At 34.9% G+C, this 24,360-nt stretch overlaps 4 protein-coding genes across 10 annotated transcripts; all 4 read right to left on the minus strand.

Annotated features, from left to right (window-relative positions):
* Positions 1-34: 34 nt before the first annotated feature.
* LOC124435269 lies at positions 35-1,323 on the minus strand. The gene is made up of 5 exons (XM_046985206.1): positions 1,164-1,323; positions 1,018-1,083; positions 671-787; positions 297-575; positions 35-231 (listed from the first exon to the last, which is right to left on the minus strand). The coding sequence occupies exons 1-5, from the start codon at positions 1,321-1,323 to the stop codon at positions 35-37; spliced, it is 819 nt and encodes a 272-aa protein (XP_046841162.1).
* A 356-nt stretch (positions 1,324-1,679) lies between these two features.
* On the minus strand, positions 1,680-7,118 carry LOC124434363 (E3 ubiquitin-protein ligase ARIH2-like). 3 transcript variants are annotated; one of them, XM_046984251.1, is made up of 16 exons: positions 6,462-7,106; positions 6,045-6,241; positions 5,890-5,957; positions 5,664-5,736; positions 5,423-5,558; positions 5,224-5,339; positions 5,043-5,152; positions 4,683-4,717; positions 4,517-4,599; positions 3,848-3,898; positions 3,724-3,745; positions 3,486-3,640; positions 3,140-3,283; positions 2,850-2,915; positions 2,022-2,105; positions 1,680-1,957 (listed from the first exon to the last, which is right to left on the minus strand). In XM_046984251.1, exons 1-16 carry the CDS (start codon positions 6,478-6,480, stop codon positions 1,886-1,888), a joined length of 1,431 nt encoding a protein of 476 aa, XP_046840207.1. In that variant the 5' UTR covers positions 6,481-7,106; the 3' UTR covers positions 1,680-1,885. The 3 variants fall into 3 exon arrangements, with proteins under 3 accessions (XP_046840207.1, XP_046840209.1, XP_046840208.1); XM_046984253.1 differs by lacking the exon at positions 3,140-3,283 and having other exon boundaries at positions 6,462-7,108; XM_046984252.1 differs by lacking the exons at positions 1,680-1,957; positions 2,022-2,105 and adding an exon at positions 2,375-2,604 and having other exon boundaries at positions 6,462-7,118.
* Positions 7,119-7,197: 79 nt separating this feature from the next.
* LOC124434359 (FYVE, RhoGEF and PH domain-containing protein 4-like) lies at positions 7,198-16,460 on the minus strand. Of its 5 annotated transcripts, none has more exons than XM_046984248.1 (19): positions 16,195-16,460; positions 15,400-15,628; positions 14,783-14,892; positions 14,408-14,635; positions 14,004-14,071; positions 13,904-13,934; positions 13,225-13,361; positions 13,082-13,136; positions 12,883-12,984; positions 12,458-12,548; positions 12,299-12,349; positions 11,253-11,311; positions 11,103-11,168; positions 10,950-11,024; positions 10,175-10,435; positions 8,578-8,976; positions 8,215-8,265; positions 8,035-8,132; positions 7,198-7,945 (listed from the first exon to the last, which is right to left on the minus strand). In XM_046984248.1, the coding sequence occupies exons 2-19, from the start codon at positions 15,608-15,610 to the stop codon at positions 7,843-7,845; spliced, it is 2,196 nt and encodes a 731-aa protein (XP_046840204.1). In that variant the 5' UTR covers positions 15,611-15,628; positions 16,195-16,460; the 3' UTR covers positions 7,198-7,842. The 5 variants fall into 5 exon arrangements, 4 of the variants coding, with proteins under 4 accessions (XP_046840204.1, XP_046840203.1, XP_046840202.1 ...); XM_046984247.1 differs by having other exon boundaries at positions 15,349-15,628; XR_006944755.1 differs by having other exon boundaries at positions 8,219-8,265; positions 14,408-14,892; positions 15,349-15,628.
* LOC124434357 lies at positions 16,435-24,323 on the minus strand. The gene is made up of 17 exons (XM_046984241.1): positions 24,041-24,323; positions 23,882-23,968; positions 23,503-23,583; positions 23,289-23,421; positions 22,442-22,740; positions 21,273-21,824; positions 20,845-21,162; positions 20,128-20,766; positions 19,814-19,906; positions 19,591-19,734; positions 19,129-19,224; positions 18,895-19,062; positions 18,110-18,179; positions 17,807-17,951; positions 17,589-17,740; positions 16,936-16,992; positions 16,435-16,846 (listed from the first exon to the last, which is right to left on the minus strand). The coding sequence occupies exons 1-17, from the start codon at positions 24,321-24,323 to the stop codon at positions 16,762-16,764; spliced, it is 3,402 nt and encodes a 1,133-aa protein (XP_046840197.1). The 3' UTR covers positions 16,435-16,761.
* Between the last annotated feature and the right edge of the window lie 37 nt (positions 24,324-24,360).

Below are 24,360 nucleotides of genomic sequence, written 5' to 3' on the forward strand. Positions count from 1 at the left end.
AAAGAACTGCCTTAATCAATTGTAAAGCAGCAAATTAACAAAAGGACATACGTGAACGATGGCTGACTTTACGACCAAATGAGTACTGCGATCCACTGTTTTTTTTTTCAATTGTGTATTTTCCTGGACCCGGGACACCATTATCTACTGCTATATTACATTTCAGACCAAAAGATTTCTCCATAGCTTGGGATGAAGATGGAAAGTAACTTGGACCCGGAGTTGAAAAACCTGAACAACAAAACATCATTATATTCCAGTTAAAACTTAATGAAACTGAATTTTACACGTCCAACCTTTAGTGTCGACAGGTTCAATGGCTGAGTTTGGAGGACCAGGAATGACAGGCTCACTAAATCTTGTCGCAATCGTGCACTTCGGAGCGTGTCGTCCAGTTTCGTAGTAATCGACCTTGTACGCAGCACTTCCAAGACTGCAGGTCAGGTGATCACTATGGTGTGGTCGATATGGTGATGTTTCCAGTTTGGATTTTAAGCTGCATGTTTTTCTTTTCCACACAACGTCATCACTCGTGTCGTATTTGGGACCTGGACTCAAATTTCCTAAATATACAGCTATGATGAAGACACTGATGTTTTTTTAATGGACAGCAAACGTTGTTTTGTGTTATATTGATTTATTGTTATGTGCGTCATATATAACGTCATACATTGTCTCAACTCACTCAGCTCGTCCTTGCCTCTGCCCACAATTGAATACGAGGGAACCATTGGTTTGGTTAGCCCCACCCTTAGGCTATAGCTCGAAGGTCCTGGGCTTGGTAATGCTATAAAAAACATAACACCTACATTGAATGGTTTGCTTTATGTCTCACACGCAAAACAATTTCCCACGACTTATGTTTAATCACCGCCGCTGACCATGATTGTAGGTAATTTGAGCCTAAATGACATTGTCGAGTGAAACACAGACGGAGATGTAATCAACTGAGCTGCATAAACGGTGTTGTAATCGATTTCTTCTTGATGTATAAATTTACAAAAAGAACAGACTTACATAGTTCGGTAAAAGGTTTTTCTCCATCACCAGGAATAAACTCTCCCATTGCATTTCTTGTCCCCGCTTTGAAAAACAAAGAGAAATAAAGTAGACTCAACCCTTAAATCAACTCTTGGTGGATAAGTTTCATTTTTTTCACAAACTTGATTTCGAGATTAACATCTTGTCTGTAGGCAACATAACTTCCTCCTCATCGCTCATCACGTGAATGTCATTTTCCTTTTCGCAAACGCCATTTTTAATCATGTGACTACTATCAACGCTATCGTGACTGTCATCCCTCATGCCCCTGACTATTTCCATGGTTACGACGTGAGGTGTACTCTAAGGAAGAACAATTTAATCAGGAACACTTTTTTGTTTGCAGTAGTTTCGTTGGTCGCCATCATGAAAACCTTAAGCTTGAGCTTCTAAGCAATGGGGAAACTGTTGAACCATAGGGTTGCGAATACACAGAGGGGAAACATAAAAACTATAAAATAAGGTAGATAAAACAGTAATGATAACATACCTTGTTAGATGAAATTCTTTACGCACTTATCAATAAGTTAAATAATAAAATCGTGTATTGATTACGTCATCTAATTAATTGCACACGCAACAATGAAATAATGAGGATTGAACAATTTATTTTTTACCACCGTGGGTGGGTGGGCGGGTATACTTTGTTAACTTGTTACAATGGCTTTTAAAGACATTGGTTCATCATAAAGTCCCGTTCAAGTTTATTTCTTATTTTGTTTCATAAGCCGTAGAGCCTCTGGAGCAGTACGTATAACTCTCCACTTCAAATCTCCACTTCATGAACGGACGGTTAAATCGCTTTTTACTTAAAGTCTATTTACAAACAGGTCTTGTCCGGGTATTATGAAATATAGAAATCTTTCAACAATGTTCGACGTCGTTTTTCGGCCACGTCCATTTGGTTGACAAAGTCCTAAAAAAGAAAGACTCTTAGATTGATTCGCATAAGAAAAAAAGAATTCTGCGCCTTTTCTTACGCCTCGATTATAGAGCTCCTCTCGTTCCAGTTTCCACGAGAGATTCTCGATCTCCCGTTCAAGTTGTGCTTGTTGATATTCAAACTAAAGATAAGATTGAGAACTATTAACACGAGCAGGAAAGCTGTCACTTCTTAACCGATATTCAGCAACGGTTGCAACTTGCTGACATGATAGTAAATCTACAGTTTTTTAGTTGGACCAGACCAATTCTGCTGAGAAATAAAGTGCAACTAGCTACATAATGAAACTTTAAACAAAACTACGTATCCAAGGATAGTTAAAAGCTACAAAAACACTGCTTTTGATTCGCATTTTGAATCAACCATAAAATCTTTCATATATCTATATCATTTCTCAATTAACACCATTTAATTTTGTTTCATGTATTATGAGATGAACATCCACTGATTTCATTACAAAAAATTTTTCAGTAAAACTTATCACAAGCTATAGTCTACGATTATTTTAAATCTAGAACAAAACTATTGTGCAGCTTTGATTCTTTCATTTTCAATTGAGAATCAAATTTTTGATAAAGACAACGATCTCTCGAAGATTTAGTGACCTTGGCAGAAAGACCCTAAAGAATTTTAAAATAGGACAGTTAAAATAGCCTACATCACATTTGATGTATTGACTAACTACATTAAATAACGACGAACATAACTTACATTCTCCCCCACCCCACCCCCCCAAGGAAAAACTGTACTATTTATGACTCGTTTGAATTTTCTCCACTCATTACAATACTGCAATGTTTCCATGAACTTGAAATTTCCACTAGAAGTATCATTATTCTACCAATTCAGTCGTTGTGCCACTTACCAAGTCTTTTCTCTCATCTTCCAAGTAATAAGCAAAAGGATAGGTGTACTTAATCGTGTATCTGCACTGAAATATAATAAATACGCATTCAATAGAACAAAAACTTATCGTTACCTTTCAATAACCAGGACAAGCAGACAATTTCAAATAAAACAAAATAAAACAGATTAGACAACTCTTGTATCATCTAGAATATCAAGAAAATGAGATGTCTGTTTTCGGAATCTGTTTTATTTTGTTTTGCCTTATAATTGTTAGCACAAGATATCATACATTGAGCCTGCAATCACCTTAGCAAGTAAAGCTGCGGCATCTAGGAGGTACTGCCAATCAATCCATGTACCAATGCTATTGTTGACCTTTTCCTGGATTTTTTTATCAATCTTGTCTCTAGTTTGCGCTTCAAGTCGTAAACTAGCACCATGATTGTGCCACTATAGAAAGGTATTATTTTCCCTAGTCTGAGCTTAAAGTCATGTATTAGCACCGTAATTAGAAAGAAAGAAACGAGAAGGAACAGCAAAGCAAAGCTCCATGTAAATGTCCCAGTAAATTGTGAGTTAGTTTATGAATGATATCTTGCATATTAAACACGTTTGAGAGAAAATGAAATATAAAACCTGATGATTTTCTCACTCGTTCATAGTAAAAAAGATATTTCGTTAACGCCTCTCGAGCTTTCAGCGTTCCAGATTTCTTTTTCACCATCGATGGATTTTCTTTATAAATACTGCACTCATAGTATTCACGATTGTGCTCGTTCCAGTTTCCCAGACACATCCAACAAAACTCTGACGTCAAGATCAAATGGAATACAAATAACATAATCAACATGATCAAATGTTTTCATTTCATTTCCTCCCTCGACACTTACCGTATTGACATTTGTAGCATTGCTATAAAGACAAAAACAATAAATAAATGTAATTATAAATTTCTTGTTGAATTTATTACAAATAGCGATCTTGAAGGAGAAGAATAGGTAATAAATAGCTCACCATGTGATTACAACCTCCATTTTTTTCGATGCATATCGTACATTTGGGACACTAAAATATAAACCACACCACCCGGAATCGTTAGAAGAAAATCAACTTTCTTTTCAACGCATTAAATGATGGTAAATTTACATCTTTCATGAAAACATAATCCTTATGAATAAAATTGCAAACGAAAACATTGGCTGTAAATGAATAGTTTAAAACCTTTTCTTCATTTCCTCTCGTTTTCAAGACACTGCTGGTTTTTTTTAGTGTCAAAATCACGAAACGTTATAAGTCACATGGTACGAGCAAGTGCTCGTGAATCATAAATTCTTCAACGAATTGACTGATTACGACGTAATGTGACGTCAAAGGACACTAAATTTCGGCATTGAATAAACAGGAAGTCTATAGTAAAGTCTCAACATGCTCGAAATGATCAGTGATCACTTTAAGACAATAGAGAGATTTAGCAAACACGGCGTATGGTCTCGTGAAAATGGCGTAAAAATTGCGTGATATTCGCATATATGGTTGGGTCCACGCCATATTTACACCAATTTTCACGGCATCTTAGACGATACGTAGTGTTTGTTAAATCTATCTAATGTTACAATGTAGAGTCTGGTCAGGCAAGTTGCAATACACGATATCGCAAATTTATGTACACATACATGTACTTACGTCTTTTGTATTTGCTTCAATATAATTTGCAGTTTCTGAATCGTCTTGACATTTCGTCAACCATCTTTTTATCACACGACAATCTATCACAAATAAAGAAAATAATACATTTCACATTATATATGGCGAGTAAATTATAACTAAACTTCTAAATGAACTTCACGACCTGCAGGCGCGTGATAGTCTTGACCGCACTGGAAACTAAATCAGCAGGGAAATAAAAATAAGAAAGTAAAAATATCCAGCAATAGAAACATATGTTGTAGGGCAAAGAATAGCATTTAAAACAGCTTAATTATAATTTAAAAAGCACAAAATGCCATTGGTCATAATTTAGTTCCAAAGAACAATATACAACCAGTCAAATTGCCACTAAGATATTTTGAATGTAAATGTATCCCAAAATAAATGTATTTTGTAAATTACTTTGCCAAGATTCACAACTAACAATGTATTTACTGTCTACGTACATTGAACTGGTTATATCATTGTTCTAATCTCAAACAAGTAAAAACCATCAACACACCAAAATATAGCATGACACTTGGTACAAACTGTTCGTTTTGCCTCCCTTGTTTCAGCTTTAGCTATGGCTGAACAGTTTGGTCCTGGACACCACTGGAACAAAGGATGACTCTGAACAGCAAAGGAAGAATTGTATTGTTTTAAGCATTTCAACTATTTTCACACATGGAAATTAGACAAACCCTAATCTGATCTTTCAATAGGAAAGATTTAAAGCGCTTTAAATCCTTTGCACTTAATCCAAGATTAAGAAGATTATCAGGTCCAACAAGGATGTTGCACATCATACATTCAATTCCTAAAAATATTGTTTTGGAAATTATGAAGATACATGTCTTCTTTCAAAGATCAAATCTACTTTCAAATTCAAAACAGAATCACCTAAACCCAAACCATTCTCCAACTGCACTGAAATATAAGCCAGCCAACAGTCACGACAGAACTTGTGCTTACACAATGTCCCAAAATCAACTAAAGATTTGATGCTTTGAAAACAGACTTGACACTCATGGTTTCTCTGGAAACAAAAGTATAGAAAAATGACAATGATTGATGATGATGAAGTCTAAACATAATAAAATTGAAATTGAAATTGAAAAGTGAAATTTATAATATGTATTGCCTGCGGTGAATGAGTGACATTCATGGAAATGATCCTTGCATCAGAAAACAATTGTTTACGATTTGTGTTGTACCTAAATTTTTAAAATTATGTTCAATGCTAAAGATAACCTAAGTAGATTCACATAAAAAATTCTACAAAATCATCCCAATAACTACAGCTCTAGAAACAATAAAACAATTATAGAACCCATTTTATAACCATTATGCACATATTTTCAACTTACTTGAGAAAAACAGTAGATTCATCCCAGTCATTTGCTGTCAATAACAGTCTAGTAACATATCTTGATTCCTATGTTAACATACATAGCATACATTTCAATGCTGGGATTATTTATTTTATAGAATTTATCAAACAATTCATACAGTATACTCATACTTTAAGTCTTTTTGCCAAATTTTCGACACAATCATCAAACATTTCCTCGGCTTCAAACTCAGTGATAATACGGTACTCAAATGCTTCGGGATCCAAATCAACCTCCTCTTGTGAAATCGCATCTTCATCTACGTCATTATAATCGTAGTAGTCATCTTCATCATCGCTTTCATTTGAGTTTATAAACGAGTCTTCGTCTGGTCACAAAGTAAAATAATATTCATTGAAAATTCCATTTAGATGTTGTGCGTAAACCTTAACATTCACAAGCTGCCGCACATGTAATACTAATGAAACATTACATTAAACGGGCCACAAGCAAAAACGAGACATATGTCTTTCGTGACAGCAATGTAACATACTCTAATGTCCCAATTTTAAATTTTAACTGCTGACAAAAAAAAACACAAAAATTACCTTCACTACTAGAAGACATTTTCAAATTGTCTTGTTACGTTACCCGAGTGCACTTTTTATATGGTATCGAGTTCACATAGTTTTACTTTATTTTCAATTCTTTATAGGTTATTTTTGTCATACATGCGTAGTAATAGTAAAGAACGCAATGAAAACAAACAATTGGGGACCTGGGGCGACAATGCAAACATACGACACAAAAGTTAAAACAGATCCGCGGTGCGTGCATATGAAAATACCGAAAGGTTCCGAGATTCCAGGAATGTTATGGGAACATTTATGCAGTGGTGTTTTCATGAGACGCCAAGGAGACCATGTAGATAGGTTACTTCGAAGAACATAGACTCAACAGAGCAAAAACTTAACATAAATTCTTTTCACTTACCGGATGAAAGTACTGTAGTAGCAGTGTTGTAGCTAGTTTTGCTTTGTCAATTTCAGAACATTATTATTTTAGTTAGAAACTTGTTTTTGCAGTGAGTGAAAACAAATTTGCATAGCATGACCAATAAACAAGGTGACAACGTCAGAGCTTGTTAGTTTCGGGTTTCTGTATGAGGAGTCACACTCTTCTGGGTCCACAGATAAGTCGTTTATTTATTTCTGCAAGAAGGAGTAGCCTGAATAGACCATCTGAACTAAACATGAATAAAAATATTAATTTCAAGAAAATTAACGTCCCACATTTTGTTGACATTTTTCACGATACGACACGATTAAAATAAAACAATAAAAATAAACAACTCAAATACATCATTTGTTAAATACCAAAAAATCCAATTTATTTAAATACATGAAGGTTTAAAGTTTTTCAAATATTTGAACCCTGTATCAAAATATAAATGTTTGGTCTTCCTAATTACAGCTCTGTATCGAAATAAAACCGTTTGGTCATCATCAATTTAATATCGTCTGATCTTCAACAAAGTATTAGAATTGTTATTTGTGATTCCACATAAATATTCATGAATATTCAATTATTATTTGTAAAAACTAACAAGTCTAATGGTTTCAATATTTGGATTAGGTGTCGTATAATTTTTTCACCAAATTATACGACAGATAACTTCCAAAATCGGCCCATATTTTCCACATAACTCTCGTTTTGAAATGATTGTATCACAGTTTTGGGTAAAAACATCGCAATCTCTGGTAAAAATGTCGTAATGAACGTTTACTCACTGAAACAAAATAGATGTATCCAAGAAAAAAGAAACTACTTTGGTACACTAGTGACTTCGACTGAGCGACAATAAGCGCTGCATATTAGGCTAGTTTTTACGTTCTTCTCTAAGTTTCTGTGTGATTGCGCTTAAAAATAAACTGATTCTTGCCTTTAAATAAGCGTACTAATTGCATTAATTGCTTTGTGTCAATCTAATCACGCGAGCGGGCTGGAAGGAGGTGTAGTAGCTTGACTGGAGACAGAACCTCTTTCCTGGTAAGGCTCCGCAAATATTGCACACTCCAAATGTTTGAGCCATCTAAAATATGAAAACAGCAACAGTTGAGGTTTTGGTTCGGGGTGATTGAGATAAGAAAGGCAAGCTCTGATCTTTAAAGTCAAACATACCTCTCACAAACGTCTTTTCGTTCTACTTCAAAAATGTATACAGTTCGACTTTGCTGGTGAGTAAGCTTTAAAACGCGTTTAGTTCCTTTCTCCTCTTCCTGGAAATTACCAATTATTTATTATGGCGATAACAATTATCACCAGGTTTGCTTAACTGCCTCTCTTAGAAAAAATACTTACGCACTTAACTTTATATCCAGGTAAGGGAATTCTTATTTGTGCTTTCACATCCTGTAAATAAATTATTATACTGAGCTTGGGTGAAAAGATGTGTTTTGAGATTTGGCTGGTTGTAAAACCAGGTAAATAAGATTTTTCTTAATGAATCACTGGGAAAGCTTTATATTTAATATACAATATAAATATAAAATTTATATTATCTATACGGTGTAAAGCTGTTAAAACAGACTCAGATACTGACTCTTCATTTTAACCGTATCTCAGATCCAGCTCATCACGAAAGAAAAAAGAACTGACCCTCTTTTACATAGAAGATTCATGAAAAAAGATTTCAACTGGCAAACAAAAAAAAACTTTAGCTACCTTCTTGGCTTTATAAACATAAAGTGTAAAGTCTTCTTTTAAAACACACCAACGTTTTGAAATTTTCCCATTATCATTTCGATACAACAGATAGTCGCTTAACACCAACTCTGCAATAAGTTTCTCTTTCCTCTTAACATTGCCATCACCGGATTTGTCCTGGTGTTTCGTCAATAAATTATAACATGTTTCACAAACTCTGTTGATTTTGTTATCATCATACTCAAGCCGTGCTTTGTAACTCGAGCAACTGCCGCATAAAATCTTGCCGCACGCACGACAATGATGTCGCCTTCGTAATTTGGTGAACGCAACTGTACACTTCATACACATGGTAACTGCGTCATCTCGTACCCAAATTGGAGCAATCTTGCCAACATCAGTTTCATTCATAGATATCTGGAAGGAAGGATGCGAATTGCGTTTCAGAAAAGCTGAAACTGCCTTAAATATTTCTATTGAAAACATTTCTACTGACAACGTTCCTATCGCGAACATCTCTATAGAAAACATCACCATAGACAACATCTCTATAGAAAACATCTCTATTGACAACATCTCTATGGACAACATCTCTATAGACAACATCTCTATTGACAACATCTCTATGGACAACATCTCTATTGACAACATCTCCATTGACAACATCTTTATTGACAACATCTCTATGGACAACATCTCTATAGACAACATCTCTATAGACAACATCTCTATAGAAAACATCTCTATAGACAACATCTCTATAGAAAACATCTCTATTGACAACATCTCTATGGACAACATCTCTATAGACAACATCTCTATAGACAACATCTCTATAGAAAACATCTCTTTTGACAACATCTCTATAGAAAACATCTCTATTGACAACATCTCTATAGACAACATCTCTATAGACAACATCTCTATAGACAACATCTCTATTGACAACATCTCTATAGACAACATCTCTATGGACAACATCTCTATTGACAACATCTCTATTGACAACATCTCTATGGACAACATCTCTATAGACAACATCTCTATAGACAACATCTCTATAGAAAACATCTCTATGGACAACATCTCTATAGAAACATCTCTATTGACAACATCTCTATGGACAACATCTCTATAGACAACATCTCTATAGACAACATCTCTATAGAAAACATCTCTATAGACAACATCTCTATAGAAAACATCTCTATTGACAACATCTCTATGGACAACATCTCTATAGACAACATCTCTATAGACAACATCTCTATAGAAAACATCTCTTTTGACAACATCTCTATAGAAAACATCTCTATTGACAACATCTCTCTAGACAACATCTCTATAGACAACATCTCTATTGACAACATTTCTATAGACAACATCTCTATAGACAACATCTCTATTGACAACATCTCTATAGACAACAACTCTATAGACAACATCTCTATAGACAACATCGCTGTTGAAAACGTTTCTGTTGACAATAGAGATTATTTCCATTGACAACGTCTCTATTGGTGAAATCTCTGTTGACAACATCTCTGAATATAACATCACTTTGATGGTATATCTTAAGAGAATATAATTTTTCACTACATCAATTGCAAATCACCTTCCGTCCAAATGTACTGTTCCTCGCAATCGCCTGTTCAATAGATTCTTTAATAGCCATAATCCATTTTTCTTTTTGTTCAACAGAAGTCGCTTGAAAATCAATAATTTTATTCTTGCTTCGAACTCGAAAAACAAGATCGCGGTTTTCAATATCTTCGTCTGGTTCATCAATATATGTCACGATAAGCTCAATACAAGTTCGTAGTTTGTACTTTCCCGTAGCAGGAACTTTCGTACAGTAGTAAAGAGAGTCATTAAACTAAATGAATAAAAATCAGTGTGTAAAAAAATAATAAAAACGTAGCATAGTGACATTTCCACATCATCGTTAAATGTAATGTTCTTGAGTTTTAATGCTAAATGGATTGCAATGGTGTAATGTTTTTGATGCTTTAGACCGAACACGGGGACTTCTTTTATGATGCAATGGCAAACGGTTTGGACTGGCAAGCCATTTGTCTGGCAATTTCGTATTTTGTCCGTCGATTTGGGCATGATTACTTATACCAAACCAAAAGTAACTATCTGAGATGACATTTGGAAGAGTTTTTTAATGGAATGTTTTCAAATTTTAGTATCCTTTGAGGATAAAAATTAGAGTAACTGTCAAGAAAATCCTGTCGACAAATTCCTAAATCAAAACTCGCACGACACGAACTCAAAATAGTCTGCACTCAAAGTATAACGTCCTTTATAAAGTCTCTGTATATAAATTAGTCTATAAAGTGAGGAGCGCGCACCCCCTTATTGATAAAACAAAAATGGTTACTCACCAACACTAAAATCCTAGTCATTACTTGAGCGTTTCGTGCAGATATTTTTATCAATTCACCTTCCATGATGAACTCCTGAAATCACAGTATCATCAACAATTTTATGAAGAGACCTTGATACGAAGTTTCAGACAAATCGCGGTCAATACTTACTCGACTTGGAGTGATAATACTTTCACTAAACTTTTCTTGAATTTCAAGCATTTTTGTAAATCTTTCCTGTATAGAATGCAAAAAAATAAACGTCAATTACCAATGCATTTAACTATGTATGGAAAACAAACAAAGAAATACATTATATACCGTTTTTTTCATGCTTTCGTTGGCATGGTTTGCTGCAGCCGAAATAATCTCAAGAGACTCTAAAATTGGAATAAGTATAGCTAAGTGCAAGTATAGCTAAGGAGGTTTAGGTATAGCTAAGATAGTGTAAGTATAGCTAAGGAGGTGTAAGTATAGCTAAGGTGGTGTAGGGTATAGCTAAGATAGCGTAAGTATAGTTAAGGAGGTGTAAGTATAGCTAAGATAGTGTAAGTATAGCTAAGGAGGTGTAAGTATAGCTAAGGTAAGATAGGTGTAAGTAAGGAGGTGGTGTAAGTAAGGTGGTGGGGTATAGCTAAGATAGTGTAAGTATAGCTAAGATAGTGTAAGTATAGCTAAGGAGGCGTAAGCATAAAGTAAGATAGTGTGTATAGCTAAGATAGTGTAAAGTATAGGTGTAAGTATAGCTGTGGTTTAAGTATAGCTAAGATAGTGTAAGTATAGCTAAGATAGTGTAAGTATAGCTAAGATAGTGTAAGTATAGCTAAGGTGGTTTAAGTATAGCTAAGATAGTGTAAGTATAGCTAAGATAGTGTAAGTATAGCTAAGATAGTGTAAGTATAGCTAAATAGGAAAGTATAGCTAAGTAAGTATAGCTAAGATAGTGTAAGTATAGCTAAGGCGGTCTAAGTATAGCTAAGATAGTGTAAGTATAACTAAGGTTGTCCAAAGAGGAATAAGAATGTCTAACGTGGTCTAAGTATAGCTAAGTATGGCTAAGGTTTCCTACGTATGGCTAAGGTTTCCTAAGTATGGCTAAGGTTTCCTATGGCTAAGTATGGCTAAGGTTTCCTACGCATGGCTAAGTATGGCTAAGGTTTCCTACGTATGGCTAAGTATAGTTAAGATTGCGTATGAAGGTACAACGCGTGTTCTTTTATAACAACATATTGATACACTCCAGGATGGGTTACATAAAGTAACTATCTACGATGTTTTGTTGTGTATCAGCGCCCGCAGTCATAACACGTTATATTTATATGGGAAGTAGATAATTTTACATTGTACTAAAATCAACCATGACTTACTTTTTGACTCCTCCAGGTCAGGTGAATCATTCGGTAACTTGGAAACGTAATCTATAAGACGCAATTGTAATTTCGTTTAATTTCGTGTAAAATTTACATGCACAAGGTTAGTAAAAGATTGCTGCCATTTGACCTCAAATTTACAGTCCTATAATTCACCTGTCAGAAGAAGTTTATAACGCGGGACGCGTTGGACTGGTGCTAGCATGTGATGCTCCAACGACAAATTGTTGCAGTCCTTTTCAGATTTCTAAAGGAAGCGAATCAAAAACAGGTAAAAAGTGAATACATTACATAGCTCAAAATAAATTAGATAGACAAAATAGATTATGACCGTTACTTTTAAAATAACCTTTAAAACAATGCCATTGGTAATGAATTTTAAAAGAATAAAATCCTACTTATAAATGAGATGTTGTAACTATTTTGTTAAAGTGTGAAATCGGGTATTGCCCTCATTCATGGCCAATCAATGTATGAAGTACAGATATTATTTATTCATTTATCAATTCAATGTTATGTTCAGACGACATGACTATTCTTGACAGACCTATTTGTGTACCTGGATATACCTATGTGTGTACCTGGAGATCCTGAATTACTCCCGAAAACTTTGGCGATTTCGTTTTCCATTTTGATAAACTGGTCATTGCTTGGTCGAAGTTCTTGACGTACTCAGCATACATCTGAAGGAGAAAAAATTTACATTACCAAAAAAAACCCATCTCACTCATTGAATGTACAATAAAGAAAATACAAACTGTAGAAGACATCAAAATTTACCTTTAAAAATGGAGCAAGAAAGATAAAAATATCACCCAATTTAGGCGACGTTATCCTGTTAACACATATTCGACAAATTTAACGTATTATTCCAAAAGAAAACTTTTCCAAATTTTATAAGAACATAAATTTTGTTATTTTACCAGTTTGCCATTCGCTCTTCCAGTTTTGGTAAAAGAAATTTACTATGAAATTGATTAATGGCTGAGATATTGGAAAATACATCGAGTAGCGCCTCTTTGGGTATAAGACCCTCTCTCTCCAGTTTTGCATGAAAACCCTAACAAGATAAATAAGATTCTACTTCGCAACATTTTACAATACCTGATGTTACGGCTAAAAAGAAAACAAACTATTGCGATTTTATCAAATGAAAGATTTAAGAAAACACGCATAGACGATAATAGATTACAATTAAATTAAACCATGAATAGTTGGTTTGAGAAGAGAAATTAGAAAAAGATGATCAAGACAAAAAAAACGTTAAAAATAATTGGTATCTATCTGAAGAAGCTGTATGTTAATAAAGGCAACTGGTGAAATTTATTATAAAAATGACAAAGAGGAAAAGCAAATGCAATTTAAAACCAAAGACGTAACTATATAAGAGTACAAGTCAAGCGTTCGACAATGCAAACAATTAAATTTCATACAGGGAAAAGTTTATTGATTTGAACGCGTTTTTAAATTACACATGACTATATGCAGCTTACGTAGCGCTTACATAATGTACCCAACGCGACCAGAATCACTACATGAGAATCAGTTATCTGTATAGAGTGGCCATTACTGAGTTATTAATAAAAACAAAACATGCATTACCTCGTCCAATAGTTTAAGTGTCTTCACGTACCTACATTGAGAATATTGAGAACAAATCTTATCAAATGTTTTGAAGAGATTTTCAAGTCAATTAACTTACGTTATTTCAGTAGTTAAAATCTCTTTGGCAATATTGAAAAGTTTTTTCTCGCGGGAATCTGAAAAATCCTAACACAAACAAACAGAATTACCTTGTTGCAATTAACCATGTTTATATTGAAACAAACTCGAACGTTATATCAATTACCGTTATAATTAAAAAAAGTTTTGCCACACTGGGAATTGTTGCAACAATGTTACACGTGATAAAAAACATACTGAAGTTAGTTTTGATAGCGCTAGTTTTGATAGACTTTTAAACGAAATTTGCAAATGTACTAAACATTATTCAAGGTTTAATGTTTGTTTGCTTTGAAAAAGTCCATTAAAGCATTGCTTTTCAAATAAGTTATTGATAAAAAAACATTTACTTCTGTTCAATCAACCATAAACAGTTTAACAAACCAGATCAGGTATGTGGTCCAGTTCCTTGAAGATAATCCTGCTTTGCCTCTTATTAGGATAATTTTCCTCGTTTTCAATGTCACTTTCAAACTCTGATACTGATCCATCATCTTCTCCATCACTATCCCCCAAATCCCCATGAACCTCATCATAATAACCATCAACCTCATCATAATCCCCATCAACCTCATCATAATCCCCATGAACATCATCATGATCCCCATTAACCTCATCATGATCTCCATGAACATCATCATGATCCACATTAACCTCATCATAATCCCCATGAACATCATCATGATCCACATTAACCTCATCATGATCTCCATGAACATCATCATGATCCACATTAACCTCATCATGATCTCCGTCAACATCATCATGATCCACATTAACCTCATCATAATGAGTATCAATGTTATTACTATTAGTATCGACATCATTATTGTTCCATTGTGTTGTCTCAATCGTACCATTCTCATCACCTGTTACAAAAAATAAAAAACAGCCTTCATGGTGTCCAATCATTTTCATGATAACATATTTAACAGGAGTGGATCCAGTATTTCTTCAAGTGAGGTGTGCGTCATTTGGCAATGTCAAAAATAATATTTTTTTCACAAGCTATCAAATTATCCTGGCTAGAGGGTGCCAGCCACTCCTTTCATCCTGTCCCTGAACCCCCCTTATTCAAACATGTTCAACGTAAATTCCAACAGACACTTTTGGATCTCTCTAGTAGATTCAAGATATAAACTTTTCACATTTAATTCTATTCAATTAGATTGACCAAAACATCAAAGATTTGATAAATACACAGTTTTTTAAATAATCGAAAAACTGTGTAATTTCTTAAACAAACACCAGTGTATTGACAAGTTAAGTCGGCTTTGCTGCTTTTATTTATTTATACCAACTCTCTCGACACATTGTTTTCTTACTTTCTGAGTATCCATTGTGCTTCAGTACAAAATTTGAAGTTTCAAAATTACCATTGGAGTTGACCAGAGAGCAAGGTTTGTGGGGTATGCTTGGCTTTGAGTTTGTTGCTGACAAAGGTTTAGAAGGTCCAGCAGCTTGCTTTGGTTCAACATTTTGTTTTTCTTGATCAGTACTGGATATGTCTGACTTTTTAATGTGAACGTCATTGGAGTTTAGACTTTCAAAAAAAGTTTTAAATTTGTTCACATTGCCTTGATACATGTTTCAACTCAGCATAGTCTAAAAAGTACATACTCATACTTTAATTACGGTTGCTAAAACATGGACAAGATATAGATATAGAAAGTAGGAAATTCATATGAACTATCGCATATTAAAGCATTTAACGTGCCAAAACTTCCGTGTTCAATTTCAGTAAAATATGCCAAGCTTACTACTGGTCAAAGAAAATCTTAAATGGAAAACTGTTCTATCGTGACTAGATAATGTTTATGGCGTAATAAATACATATGAAAATATATAAGCAAATTTTGACATGTACAATAATTCATTTGCCTCATTCAACAACTTTTGTAGTTGTACTCTAAACAGAAATATTGCAATGTGGCTACAGGATAAAGCTGTTTGATAAATGGATTAATATTACGTGTGATTAACAAATTAAATTCAGGTATTCATGCCAGCAGGTGCCATGGCATTGTGTATTAAGCGTTTATAGAAACTTGTAGAATCATTCGCATTAGACAAGTCTATGCCTCATCAAGGAATTTGCTGCATTGCTATAAAACAGCTAACACAAGGGCAATATATGTTCAAAAAATATTGCTATATAAGTCATTACAAACCTTAATTTTACGTTGGAAACTTTTCTATGTTCTTAATCACAACAACACCTGAAAATGTAAAATTTCAACTGATTCAACTGAGACGTATGACCATCAAGAGCACTTAATCCAGTATAAATAATTCGATTCAAGGGGAAAATATGATATTCATTCTTTCAAAAGCGATATCAAGGCGAAATCGCGTTTACCGGAAACTTTCATCCTTTAAATTGAACGTAAAAATTGATGACACTTCTAATATTCATTGTTTACATACTGTATTCACAAATTTCGCATACTAAAAATTTGAAACAGGAAACCGTGACACATTGCAACAAACACAAAACGAACTTATATTGACCAATCATACGCGCTCATGTTAGGCCGTAAATGCCCACGCATATTATGTTAAACTGTCCGCGTATTTAATCACATGTCCGTATCATTAGTCTTTATATATTGAACAAAACAGATACAGCTTCAACACAAAGTCTTGTCTTGGAGAAATCATCATTTTTGCATTTTCTTTTACGAGGTTAGGATCTTAAACTGTTAAATTTGACTGGAAAGAGCAAATGCTTAGCTTGGTCAACAAAACCCCATAATTTTGTCCGTGATGTTTCTCGCCTGTCCACCATGGCAATCAAACAGATTCACTTGCAAACACGGGAATCTAGAGAGGAGAATCAAGGGATATGTTTACGGGTTCAGGGATGATTTTTTTCGATAGTTTTTCTCGCAAGCTATGAAAACTTCACTTACACTGACAGCACTTGAGCAACCAATGTCTTGTTCATCACTAGTGTTTGAAATTGTACTCTAAAATACACACAGATTCAAAACTCAGCGAGGAATAGAAAAGTGTTCTGAGCAGTTTAAAGATCTCTTTAAACGAAAATGATCTCTTTTTTCTCCATAATTTTTATGAACACAAATTTATTGTCACTGGATAAACCCACTCGCTACAGAGAACCATTTGTACGTACTTGTTTACCACAGAGCTTATGTAATTGCAACAAATGGATTACAAGAAAAAGTTAGGCTTGCCTTGGCCATTGGTAAACAGTTATATCAAGGAAAACAGTAAGGGGCTGTTTACATGATCCCGGCTAACCGGGATTCAGTGAAGCGTGAGAGGATTTTGAGGCATTGAAAGGAGGCAAAATTTTTAGCGGAAAAATTACAACTGTTCGTAAAGTGCCACAAGTTATTCCAATGGCAATACTAAAATTAGGCCAAATTAGTTGTTTCCATTCTAAATGCTTGCGTATTTATAAAATCAAATATTATGAAATTGCTGAAGAAGATTTATCGGATGATAATTATTGAATCGTTTCCATTTGCCAAAATCATTTAACGCTTCGCTGAATCCAGGCTACCGCGGGCTCATGTAATCAGCCCCTAAGAATACTTACATTGATTCATTTGTCCATTGACCAGAATTAGAATAGACACTTGAAGTTTGACATCGCAGAGATTGAAAGGGAAGATGAAGAAATTGAGGAATTATGGGACAAATGGCATATTGAGAGATCCATTCAGTAATACCGACATCAACCAGTAAGACCTGTGAAAAAAAACTCGCTAATCACCATTATAGAAGCAGCACAAACGAACATAGAAGAACACTAACCTTATACATAGAATCTTCTTTTCCACTACAGATAACTTGACATCGATACCAAGTATTATCTACTGAAGATCTTGCCACGACCAACTCACCCAAAGCTGGAGGAACAAGTGATCTTTCTTTCCCATATCTCTTCGAATAAAACACCCTATGCGCAACAAAATACCATCGCTATTTCAAGTGTCGCAAATCAATCTGATGCGCAAACTCTGTACTGATAGTTCACTAAATACGAGTTGATATGATTGATCAACGTTCCTCAACTAGGAAGGCTGGTCATTGTTTACACATGAAGTAAATTAATACCCCATTTCTTTCATAAGATATTGGTAATCTTTCAAATTCGCTTCACCTGATGTTTCTTTGCCACTTCGCTCTAAAAATTAAAGACTTTCATTCAAATAACATAAACAAATATGTTTCCTCTCATTTCCCGGTTGAAACAGCGAAATCTGTTATTATTTTAACTAAAACTTTGTTTCTATTGGATTATTTTATTAGTGATGCCATTTCTTCTTCCGACAAGAAATATGAAGAATCGTCATAAGCGCATCAAAAATAATTTTACTTCCTGCAGATCCATCAAGGATCATATCTTATACATTCAACCAGTGTTGCTATACAGGAGAAAAGTAAACTAAGCTGTAGTTATACTACAGTAGCTCTATTATACTCTATTTCATAGGATCATAAAATCGTGCTGTTTTGATTCAATCTTACTACTGATGAAAAAAAAAACAAAGCTAACTTTATAATCTACTGTAATGCTATTTATCCTGGATAAAGTTCTTCCCACAGATTTATTCACAATTTCATCGCTCATTCATGAATTCAGGATTACCATGGAGAAAAAACGTAAACCAAACTAACTTTAACTATTCATGCTGCAGCCACCACCCCACCACCTCATAAAAAAACGATGCCCTGATTTCTACCCAAAATCTCTTGAAACATAGTCATACATTTGGGTCAGCCCCTCTCTCCCCAAATCTTACTTACAGACTGTGCTATTTCAACTGTAAAATTTAAACTGTTACTGATAATTTTTGATTTAATATAAATGAAAAATTGAATCATCATCATATAAATACTTGCTATCAGCTGGCTTGCTAGATTTTCAACACCAAACGGCAACTGAACCCTGAAGTGAGATGGATTTTCAATTCCAGTTACTCTGACTAGTATCCAAGCTCCAACGTCTGGCAGGCGGACATTGCTCTCTGTTGATCCGTAGATGGAAGTTAACAAATCTGAAACCTCTGTAAGAGGAAGTTTATGCATAAAATTTAAAACCTCATTGATATTGGGGAAAATGAAACAAATACCTCCAATTTGATCAATATGCTTATAAGAACACTTGCTTCCTCGATAGCAACCATATTTTGTCCCATAGTAACGGCATATTTTACCTCGATCTTCCTCTAAAGATAAACAAAACTATAAAGATTCCTTTATGTTTTTCGAGAAATGTTGTAAGTCGTGTAAAAGCTTGAAAATAAAATAGGCCTTGGCTGCAAAATCCGCTTGTTACAAATCGTAACTGTTTAGAAAGCAAAACTTGACAGGAACTGTGAAAACAAAACATATATACGGCTGATGAAAAATTAAAAATTTTACAGAAGCGTTCAAGTCACCGAGAACAATTTTGATATTGCTTTAATTGTTACCGCATAAATGAAGGCAGTGGGATAAAAACGTTCATAAAGTAATTAACAAGCAAACAATAATGCTTTCAATGAAAATTCTTATTAAATTTCATGAAGAGAACGCGAAAGGAAACAACGCACCATATCCAGTAATGGCAACATCCAAATTGTCAGTTGTAACGTTGTAAGCATTACGTACAGATCGATAATCATTCATCATTGGGTCCCAGTCATCAAGCAACTCGGTCCTGGGGCTTGTTGGAGAACTACGCTCCGGTGTAACTTCTAAAACATAGATATTTTACATTCTGCATCATTCATAACAAATATTTTCAAATCAGACAAAAAATGTTATGGGAAGCACCCGTAAGCTCTGATAATTCTTGTTCACTGATTCTGACAACATCATTTGCTGTTGTCGTTGACGATTCATTTTCCACTGTAAAATCCACTTCATCTACAAAAAAATTATTGTTCCTTGCATGAAATCTATAACTGTAGTTCTTTTGCAACTCTTGTTCAATTCACTGCGGATGAGAAATAGCACAAACTTATATTTATTAAACATTAAACCAGATAAAGTCTAAGAAATCTAACTTTAGTTTACAGAATGATTTCTTTAGGTTGAAATTCTTTTTAAATGATCGTAATTATTCTCGACATCATCAACTTCCTTACCCGTTTGGTCAATCTTGATCACATTAGAGGTGGCATAGCCTGCGGTAACCATAGCAGCATTGATGAAAATGTCATTCTCTCCACTGAAATCATAGAGATTGAGCTCCAGCACTGGACCAAGATTGGGTAAATCTTCGGAGACTGGAGCATAATGAGAATAATTGACGATGTAATTAAACATCTTCGCGTCCCACGGGACAATATAACCAATAAGCGTTCGCACGTCAACCGTCAGTGATTTGAAATATTCACAAGAAGACTGTGACCAACTTGGCTTCAGACTTTTTTTCCTTAAATCGTTCCAGAATTCTTTAAATAGCTCAATGGTCGTGTCGGCAAATATGGAAGGTTGTTCGTAGCTTCTTGCAATCTCTTCAGAAATCGATGAGCGCACACGACTTCGTCCATCAAATATATTCTTATCAATGACAGAAAAATTGCCATTTTGAGAATTGTCCTCTCCTTGGAAAATCTTCTCTTCCGTTGGTAAGTCGTCTCCTAGAAAAATGTCGTCCACATCCTGACGAACATCTTCGTCCCCACCAGCTATTACTACAGATTCTTGAGTGTGCTTCCTGCGTCGCCATTTTTGACTACAGGATTTTTTTCTGCTAGTTTCGTCATCTTGTGAAGTTACATCTGAAAGTTAGTGAAAAACATTAAATATCAATTTTTGAAGCTTTTCAAGATGCCGGCCAATTATGAACAAGTACAAACCACCATGGTCGAAGACTTCATTTGTATCTTGTTTTATACTGGCGTTCACAGAACCCAATGTACATCGCACAACTTGTGCAGGAAGTGAAAGGAACTGAGTAAGTAATTTCCTGAGATTTTGACTTGAAGCATGTCCAACGTTGCCAAAGTCGACAAAAAAGACCTCTGCTGTTACTTCCTCTGAGTTTGCTGCGTGACAAACTTTCAGCACAAGAACTCGGTACCAGTTTCCATCCTCCAACGATCGCGCGCAACAAAATTCTCCAACACTGGGATGAAAAGTTTCGTTCACGGTATCGTGCTCAACAAGTAGATGGACTAAAATTGAAAAACTTTTTTGATTTATCACAACATGGCTTACGTAAACTTAAATTTATTTGATATTTGTAACATGAAGTACAACAAGCAGGTGCAAATGAAAAACAAACCTGAATAAGTATGATTCATTAGTTGCATAAGTTCGTCGAGCTTTCCAGCTTCAGGAGTAACAAAATGAACATAAAAATCCCCAGGACTGACAACATGTGATACCATTACACGAACTGAACCATCATAGTCAACTGGAACGCAGGGAGGAGGAATACGTGACGCCATCCTGTTACCGCTGGCACTTGATAATTCGTCCGCAATACTATTGTTACTTGACGTATAAACAGGTATTGGCGAATGCAGTTCACCAAAACCGCTGGATATTGATGAACATTCACAACTTTCAACATGGTTGCTGGGCAACTTGATTGAAGAATTGATTTCATCATTGCTTAATCTAGGAGGCGGTGACGTCACAAGTATCGCGTAACCTTGACGTACAAGCATGTTGCTGATGTTGTATTCACTTCTGTCGTACGATTGGGCGGTCATTTGAGGGGAATTGGGACAAATAAATAGCTCTATCGGGATTGGACTTGAATCGTCTTCTTTCGGGTAAAGTGTTGCATCGATGATCTTCCCTGACAGTTGACATTTAAACCAATCATTTACTAGAGAGAAAACGGATTCTGAGTATGTAAAAAGGTGGCATATTTCAAATACTTGGGTTCAAGAAGTGAAGAGACTTCACCATTTTGCTTGTGCTTACAAGATTGTAACTGGTGCTGTGTAATAAGAAACGAGCAGTCTATCAGCTATAATGAAGATTTATAAGAATGTTGTTACACCAACAATGATGTATGTTATGAAAATGGTGGCAGTATCAGCTAAAAAATCGAAGAGGCTGCGATGATCTGGACAGCGGATCGGTTTGTAATGAGTAGATATTATGTGAGGAGACAGATGTTGACGATATCATTGCTAAGGAAGAGAAAAAGGAAGGCCATGTAAGTGATGGATGAATGGAGTGAGGAACATGAGAGTGATTTAAGATGATGCGATAGAAAGATCATGTTGGAGAATAAAACGGGCCATGGCGATGCAGAATTAGGGAGCAGCCATAAACAGGAGAAGAGGACGTAATGAATCAACATTAAATACAAAATTATTAACAGATTATCATGTTCTTTTTCGCAGTAGCACAACGCAGTAGCACAACGCAGTAGCACAGTAGTGTCTAAGGATCTTTATGCAATGGATGGAAATTTATCTAAAGTATTACACTCACCCTCATCTAGGCAAACGTCATCCTTTAGTTTCACGCCTTTTAACTGTACACGCAGCGCTTGACAAGACAGCGCAGTAAACCTTCTGTCCAATTCTCGTAATCTCGATAACGGTAGAGTTTCCCTTCTTCCTTCGTCCACAAAGAGAACGTTGACATTATCATCATTTATCACTTCCGTGATAAAAGCTCTATACCAAACATTGTCAGCACTGTACCGACCGCAACACACGTGACCAACTCGTGGAGTGGTTTTCAAGCCACCTTTATCTCCATGTCTACCTCTCTTAGAAAAATGATAGCTGCAAAATGAATTTAAGGATATGAACGAGGAGCAGGTGGAAACATCACTTGTGCAAACTCAATAGCTTCATACTTTTAGTGAATGAAATGCATCAGAAGATTTGTATTTTATTTCATCAACTAAGTTGTACGGGATACACTGATGTTGAATTGAGCAACTATTTATACGTGGACTGGGTTGCTTGATGTCAAAACCATCCGAAAAACCGTCCGACTGTAAACCGGTATAACCGGTATTGACAGTAAAAATACTCACAATATGGTTTATGACTTGGATACTAGTACGATAGACTAAAAAATTGCGCAGTGACCGTTTTTTCTGTTTTTGCAAAAGCTGAGTTTCGGAGTAGGTATTACAGAAGAAAACGAAGCTCCAATGACTTCGCAGTCATTAGCCCAGTCAAACTGATGTACTAAACGTGTACATTAAAGTCAAAAATTACTTCAACTTTTGACGAAATACCTTTCTCGAAAAATTTTTACGCAGAATTGTTTCCGTGTAGGCAGGACAAGCCATTCGACTTAAAAATATCTTTGAAAACCTTACCACATTTTCTCCATTAATATGTCAAAATCATCCTCCACTTTTTGAATCCAAAAATCTTTGACACTTGAGAATTCCTTTAGAGTCACCGTCAAGCTGTTGTCAAGAGGAATTTCAAATGCCGGAATACGTAAATCTAAAAATAAAAGATTGACTTGAGAAAGCCAAATATACATATGATTTTGTAGCTAAATACGTAAAGATGTTGAAAACAAACCTTTCTTAACGCCACAATCATACAGTGTGTTCAAAAATTCGTCTTTCGCAATTTGAATAGGAGATACAGCATCAGAATTATCTAAATAATAAAAATGGTCACAACAATAGATCGTAACTTACTTTAAAATAAATATATATTATCCACCAACTAGGAGATCAATAGAGATATTTTTCGAAGTTTCAAAAACAACAGAGAAAAGACATTATATACTAATCAAATGGTTGTTTTATAACATACTGCATCTCAGTCTGTAGCAGTACCAGTATACCTCATACAGACGACTCAAGTTAATAATTTGATTGCAAATTCAATGCTAAAATTTGAAGTCAGACCCTAAATAGAAAAATTATTAACAAAAATTGTCAGTTTTGTTTACCAGTTTCACTCTCCACAATACCAGACTCTAATGTAGTGTTAACATGATCAGCAACAGATTTCGTCATTTCTTCACTAAGTTGCACACCTAGCAAAGATAACAGAGGTTTATCAGTCTGCAAAATGGATTCCTCCACATGAGATACCAAAATAGGATTACCATTTTCTATTTTGAATTGTTTTTTTTCCTTATCAATATCACCGTCACAATCTTTGTGAGCTGAATCTTCTGTGTCTATTTTTCCTGAACATGTCTTCTCCATCACTATTTTGTGGTGGCTCTCCAGAAAAGTGTTTTCTTTGACAACTACTTCACTAGATTTATAGCTATCAATTTCTTTTAAAACCTTCAAGGCTCTTATTTTGTCATCTATAGCATCAAACAAAATGTTTTCATTTGGTTCTTCACAGTCACTTGGCGAACTGGAAGCTTCAGACACCATTGAATTAGTTGCTTCGATAAGTTTTTCTTCATGATGA

The sequence above is a fragment of the Xenia sp. Carnegie-2017 genome, unplaced genomic scaffold, assembly GCF_021976095.1.
Source record: "Xenia sp. Carnegie-2017 unplaced genomic scaffold, XeniaSp_v1 HiC_scaffold_14, whole genome shotgun sequence".
NCBI lineage: Eukaryota > Metazoa > Cnidaria > Anthozoa > Malacalcyonacea > Xeniidae > Xenia > Xenia sp. Carnegie-2017.